Consider the following 6,667-nt stretch of genomic DNA (forward strand, 5'->3'; position numbering starts at 1 on the left):
GAAGGGAGAGGAGGGGAAACCCTGTTTCCTTGTAGAGCACTGCAAGCACTTCCGAAGCAGATCTGAAGGGCAGGTGGATGGGGCAGGTTTGGGTGAGATGCGGGGAAAGTTGAGGTTTCAGGGGAGACACATTTGTTCATGGGTTCATGGGAAACTGGAATACACTGGGGTGACTTCAAAACCAGGTGAAATCAGTGGGGATATTCTTCCACTCCCAACTTCGAGGAACAGTTTGGGGAAAACTCCTCCCTTGCATCACCATGGAGTTGGCCCTGGCATCTCTTCCCCTCGAGAGCACAGGCATGGATTTGCTTCCCAGCAGTCATCTGCAGAGGAGCATCTTGATGTGGTTCCTGTCCTCCTGCAAGCTGAAGATCCTCCAATCCCACACATCTCCCTCATGAGGAGGAAATAGCATTTCCCAGAAAAGCCTGAAAACAGCCAAGCTTGGCAGGCTGAAGCCAGAAGTCCTCCAAATCCCCCACCCTGTGCAATCAGCTGTGGTTCTCCACTGCCTGCTCCTCTCCAACAAATGGACTTCAACTGTACCCTGGAGCACGACAGTACCCAAGGATTACTTTGTATTATGTACCCACCAGGATGAGAAAGAGAAGGCCCTTTCCATTCTCCTTTTTGCTCACAGGACGGGACACAACAGAGGAATTGCAGATCCTTGCATCTCCTACTGAAAAGCAGCCACACCACCAGCGCCCCAGGGAATATTTATCCTGTATTGTTGCTGAGGGGGCAGCCCAGCCGACAGCCCTGCAACAATCACCCCAAACCTCTGCAGGGTGAAGAGCTAAAATATCTGGCACTGGGAGCAGAAGTGGAGGAGGGATGACCTTTTGTCTGTGATGGAGGAACATTTGGACCAAAGGAAAAGCAGAGTGTCTCTGTCCCAGCAAAACATCCCCAGAAACACCACACCATGGACAACCCAACTACCTGCAGAAATGGGTGATGACTGGGGGAGACAGTGAGAGAAGGAGAAAAAACAGAAAGCAAGAAAGAAATGTGATGGGGAAGGCAAGAAGGAGATGAGAGGTAGCAAACAGCGGAGGGCAGGAGATGTCAGATGGGAGCATTTCACAAGGTCAGTGCGTGCTGCGGGCGGCCAAGCCAGCAGCACGGACACACAACAGCCCCCGTGCTCTGCTCCCCGCAACCGGCCGCCACCATACCTCCAAAGTCAGGCCTGAGGCGGACGTCATAGCCCTTCAGCAGTTTGTCCACAATCTCTTTCACCACAGAAATATTCCCAGTGGATGGGCTGAAAGACAAAAGAAGAGAGTCCTCGTCATCTTGTGCGCCATTGGCTATGAAGGTGGGGGTCCTGGCCAGGCAGCACCACCGCAGCATCCCTACACCAAAGCACCTGCGTGTGCTACAGACACCCTAATCATAGGTAGGGCTCCCCCATTTTGTTTCTCACTCATATTTTCTGTCCCTGGCACAGCTCTTGGCACCTGACCTGCACACAAAACCCACGAAGTCCTAAGTTGTCCTGGGAGGTTGGCCCTGGAGTCTCAGCAGGTATTTTGGCTTCTCATCTGTCGCTCACCCTGACTCGTGGGTACCCCAAACTCCATATGCCCATGATCCCGCATGATGTGTGTTTGCATCCCAGTGGTCCCACACTCCTCAATGTGCGCACTGCTCACCACACATGTTCTCCCTTGCCACCAATGCACACGCTCAGGACACCTCACTGTGCCCTGCCTGTAGGTGGGTGCACACATACACACACAGGCAGGAATTGTCCTTTCTGTCCCATCAAGGCATGCAGAGGGTGGCTGCAGTCTCTTGCAGGACTCGCTTCCCTTCCTTTACCACGCTGGGCACTTTTCCCTGGTCTCACATCGCCCAATGTGGACCTGTAATGCAACGAGGTCCCCACCGCACAAACCCCCCCAGCAAGTCCCCTGCACTGTCACATACTCCCATGCAATCTCAGCTTCTCAGCGCATCCAGGTATTTCTTCATATTATTGAAGTAAAGGAAAAAACAAGGCTCCTTTTGTCCTATGGCCTCAACATACAGCTGATCTTTGGCATGGGAACATTTATTTTCTGTCACTCAGCATCACCGCGACTTCTTAGCAACGTGAATCAAGGCACAGAGATGGGGAAGGAGAGCCCATCTTTCCCTCTGTATGCCAGAGCAGCAATCCCTTCCCTCCCAGCCCTCTGACTTGCACACAGGACAGGCAGCCGTCCTCCCTAACACTGATCCAGCTCCTCCAGCCATTTCAGCAAGAAAGGAGCTCCCTTTAAAAACAGCCCAAAGTGAAGGTGCGAAACCAGAAAGCAGAGAATGCTAAAAATATTGAATCTATTCAGTGCTGCGGAGTATCTAGGTTTTCCACCCGAATACCCAGCCTCTGTGCCTCCCTCATCCCCTGCTTTGCATGAGAATAGAGACCCTGTCAGTGACAACTGCTGCTCTTTGCAGTCACCCACCACAACAGCATGCCTCCCTGTCAACACTGCCTCCCACATTCATCCAAGTCAAGCTGGAAAGCTGCTCCATAGCACTACCTCTGCCAGGCAGACCCATGCCTCGTTGGCCACTGGGGTTTGCACTGACATGTCTGTATGCAGACACACACGCAGACAGACATGCATACTCTCCTGATTGTACAGGGGATGTACAGATTCCACGCCTGTACACACAGACACACAAACACATGAAAGCGCTGGAGCTTAAGGGTACAGCTGTGAAACGTGCACAAACCACCCAAGTCTGTGTGGAGGTGATTGTGGGTGCAGAACTTGCTCCATTGCCTTATGATGAGACACTGGGCTGTGGGCACGATGTATGCAGGAGCACAGAAACAGGCATTTGTGGGTGCCTGAGACTGGGTTCCCAAGGGCCTAGATTATCTGTACAGGTGTGGGTGGAGGCATGTGGGACCACTGGGGAGTCTGGGCATGCGTTAAGGCTGTGGATGCACAGCCTGCCTATGTGCAGAGATTTCTCAGCCAAACAGGGACGTACAAATGTGAGACAGCACACTTCCCAGGCCCAGCTTTGGTGCACAGACAAACCTTTCAGCACTTGTGTTGGGGGGGCCAGGTGTCTGAGCTGTGTTCCTGAGCATGCACCTTAGAGGGGTACAGCTCTTGATTGCATTGCTTTTATTACTGTAAAAAGGCCAGAGAGCTGTGCACAGGTGGACATTTTCCCAACACTGTGCCTAGGCTTGTATGGTCTGCTTACACCTGTGGATTTCCGTGCAGGTATGTCAGGGTTTGCAACATGCTTATGTATATCTGCTCACTGTGGATTGATAGTGTGCGTTTTTTAGTCACTAGTCAGTCATTCCTAGGTACATAGATTTCCATATTCATAATTTCCATATTCATTGTATAAACACTAGGTATTTCTCAAGGGATTTAGACACTTCTGTTTAGCTTCACACAGCACATCAACTCAGGAAGCAGTGTCACCTCCTTAATATAGGCTAGGAAACTGAGGCAGAGACAGTAACCAATGTGCCAGGGGCCCTGCAGAGAGGGGTAGAGTGAGGAGGGGATATAGGGGCTCTTTCCTCCTCATCAGCTACAAGTTGGCTCAGTGAGAGCATAAACTGGCATCATGGTTAAGGGCAAGGTCTCTTGCCTCTCAGTGCTCCTTTTGATCCAAAAAGCCACGTCCTTCCTGCTGAACAGGCAAGTTGTGCATATGCCCAGCTGTGGGTGAGCAGCTGCATGTAAGTGCTATTCCTGGCAAATGTGGGTCTGCATCCGCTTAGGGAGCACGTACATCCAGCCTGTGAACTGAATTTTTGAATACTGTGTCCCTGACTTTGTGTGGGTGTGCATGTGCTTTGCATATGCATGTATACTTGCAGCCAAACCTCTACATATATGTGCACCATGCTGCTGGCTGGGTTGTGTGGGAGTAGCTGAAGGCATGTGCACATGGGAGAGCGTTTTATCTCCAAGGTGTGCACAGATATACATGCAGATTATAGGTGAATATCAGTCCATAAGCAAATATAAACACACATGCAATGACACCCCTGAGCACAGGCTTTTGATATGGGCATTGCTCTTTACACATTTGCTTGAGCACTGCCTCTAAACGTGCCTGTGTATGTGTCCATACACAGCGGAACCATGCATGAATGGTGTGGGTAAGGTGGGCATGAATCTGCGCATGTGCGTGTTTATAACTATGGGAACATAAATCTTTGTATATACAGATCTGCAAGGCTGTGCAGGGACCTGCATGTTCTGTGTTCATGCCTGAGCAAGGAAATGCCACAGCTCCCCCTCCCCAGCAGACTTCGTGCACGCTGTCAGCACAGAGGTACAAACCCACCTGCCCGCATGTGTGAGAAGGGAGAGTGAGGAGGCGTAGGCAGCGCTACTCCTGGGTGTGAAGGCAGCAGATAAATGCGTGTGTTGGAGCAAACAGGTGTGCTCCGTACACCTTGTCCAGGCTGGATGGTTGCCTGAACCTCCTGCTGTTTGGTTTTCTCCTGGTGCTCAAGACACATACCAGGAATAGCTGCAGCTTTAGCACGCAGGGTATTAGCACAAACATTGACACGACTACACGCAGAGCAGGTGAAGCATACTGTGCTCGGTAGGTGTGTTGTGAGACAAACGTGTGTGCACCCAAAGGGGCATGGATGAATGCGCACATGCAGCGATGTATCCGAACAGACAGCACCCACAGATGATCATGTTGAACGCCATAAATCTGCGTGGAGGCACAGACGCAGGCTTTGCCTCCCATGCACCGCAGAGCCGGGGCTTTGGTACAGGCACAGAACCCTTGGATGTGAGTGTGGCTGCGTGTGTGCTCTGTGTGTGTGTGTGCAGACACAGGCACAGCCAAGCCAGCCCTGTGCCAGGGTGCTTATGCACGCAGCCCGGTGCCATCCCCTCCCTCAGCTCCTATGGACACCATGTTCCCCAGCAAAACGCTTCGTTTTGCCATTTTCCCCCAGGTCGCGTACGGCAGGAGGATGGGGAGGGGGGGAACGCGCTGCAAGTGGGCTGTGAGGTGGGCTCCGTCAGCTCCACATCTCATGTATGAGCATCCCTCCTCCCCCCAAAATGACACAGGCTGGGAAATAACAGCAGGCAGCACGGAAAGCAATTTGGAGGGGGGAAAAAAAACCCTCCCCTTTCCCTCATACAAATCAATGGAGAAAATCCCAAACAAAACCAAACCAAGCCTGTATCAGCCCCCCTGCCCCTGCAGGCTAAGATCGCAATTCTTACCTTTGCGCACAGCAGGCGAGACAAAGAGCTGCTAAAGCAGAGACAATTCCACTCAATCTGTCTGCCTGAAATGTCCACATTTCCACAAAGACGAAGGATGAAAAAAGATCTTTGGAGGGGAGGGGAAAGAAGGATGGTTCTTCTGAAATCCCCCTCCAAAAACAGGGGGGGGGGGAGGAGGGAAAAAAGAAACCAACCCCCCCCAGTTAATGATTTCCTAGAGAAAAAGAATAATGAAAAAAAAAATTAAAATGTGGGGGAAAAATATCCCCCCCCCTCCTTCAGTGCCAGTCAAAGAATTCGTTTCTTCTTCCTTTCAGCATCCTCTCAACAAGAGACATCCTCTGGCAATGGATAAAATCCCAAGAGAAGGAAAAATCAAATGCCCCCAAATGGGCTCAGCAAAATGTGAAATCGAATCTCACAGGTATGCAGGGGAGGAGGAGAATTAAAAAAAAAAATAAAATAAAAAAAAAAAAAAAGGAAAAAAAAGAAAAAAAAAAGAAAAAAAAAAAAGAACTCAGTGTCCCCCTGAGCACTCCACTTGGATTATTTTTCCTCCTGCTCTTTTGCCATCCGGTTCTGCAGATGTTGCATGGCTCCTGCTGCCCACCTTCAGAGAAGAGGAGGAGGAGAAAGAGAGAGAGAGTGTGTGTGTGTGAGAGAGAGAGAGGGGGGAGGCGTGAGTTATCGAGATATATGATTTTATTCTGGATTTTACCTGCTTGCTCCCCCTTCCCTCTTTATTTTCCGAGGGGGAAGGGGAAGCAACCCAACCCCACTGTGCGGTTGTTTTATTTTAGGGAAATCTCAGGCTCGTCACTTGAAATGTTTGGAGCTTTTTCTGAAAGTGTTAAAAAAAGCAAAGCCAAATGTAATCCAGTAAATAAATAAATACATATATGCATGTGTAGAAAATAAATAAGTCCCTGTCTGTGGAAAGAGCTGCTCTCCGAGGGAGGACTGGATGTCTCCCTAGTGCTGTTGCTGCAGCTCCTGTGGAGTTTTGCTGCTCATTGCAAAGTCACAGGAGGAAGGGAGGAGAGAGGGAGTTTGTGGATGGGGAGGGGGACTCTCCAGACAAATTGGGATCCTGACGTCATGGCTGACAATATTAACCCCTGCTGGCTTGCAGAGGAGATTTTTTGGTTGTTCTTTTCACAGGGAGGTGGGAGCAGGGGAGAGGAGGGGAAAGGTGATGGCATTTTGGCAAGCGGGGGGGATGTGCCTGGACAACAGTGGCTCAGCTGCAAGCACTGTTGGGTGCTGCAGTTTTCTGAAATAGTGTGATCAGCAAAGCCTGAGCTGCTTCCTTCAGCCACAGAGATAAAAAAGAAGGTGATTTACAATGATTCCCCCACGCCACAGGGCAGAGTGGCCTGATGGCCTCCTTCTGGAGCACTGGGGAAGACCCGAAGTCTCTGGTG

General features: G+C 50.7%; 1 protein-coding gene across 3 annotated transcripts in view; it reads right to left on the reverse strand.

The window, feature by feature from the left end:
* LOC136106219 (gamma-aminobutyric acid receptor subunit beta-4) overlaps nt 1-6,250 on the reverse strand; it is an 83,253-nt gene extending 77,003 nt beyond the window's left edge. For 2 of the 3 annotated variants that reach the window (XM_065846439.2, XM_065846438.2), the window contains exons 1-2: nt 5,241-6,250; nt 1,185-1,273 (exon numbers count right to left, since the gene is read on the reverse strand). In XM_065846439.2, the coding sequence (XP_065702511.1) occupies nt 1,185-1,273; nt 5,241-5,320 (169 nt within the window). In that variant the 5' untranslated portion in view covers nt 5,321-6,250. The remainder of the gene's footprint in view (nt 1-1,184; nt 1,274-5,240) is intronic. The other variant, XM_071813586.1, reaches the window with a different exon arrangement.
* Between the last annotated feature and the right edge of the window lie 417 nt (nt 6,251-6,667).

This window comes from Patagioenas fasciata, chromosome 11 (assembly GCF_037038585.1).
Source record: "Patagioenas fasciata isolate bPatFas1 chromosome 11, bPatFas1.hap1, whole genome shotgun sequence".
In the NCBI taxonomy this organism is placed as follows: Eukaryota; Metazoa; Chordata; class Aves; order Columbiformes; family Columbidae; genus Patagioenas; species Patagioenas fasciata.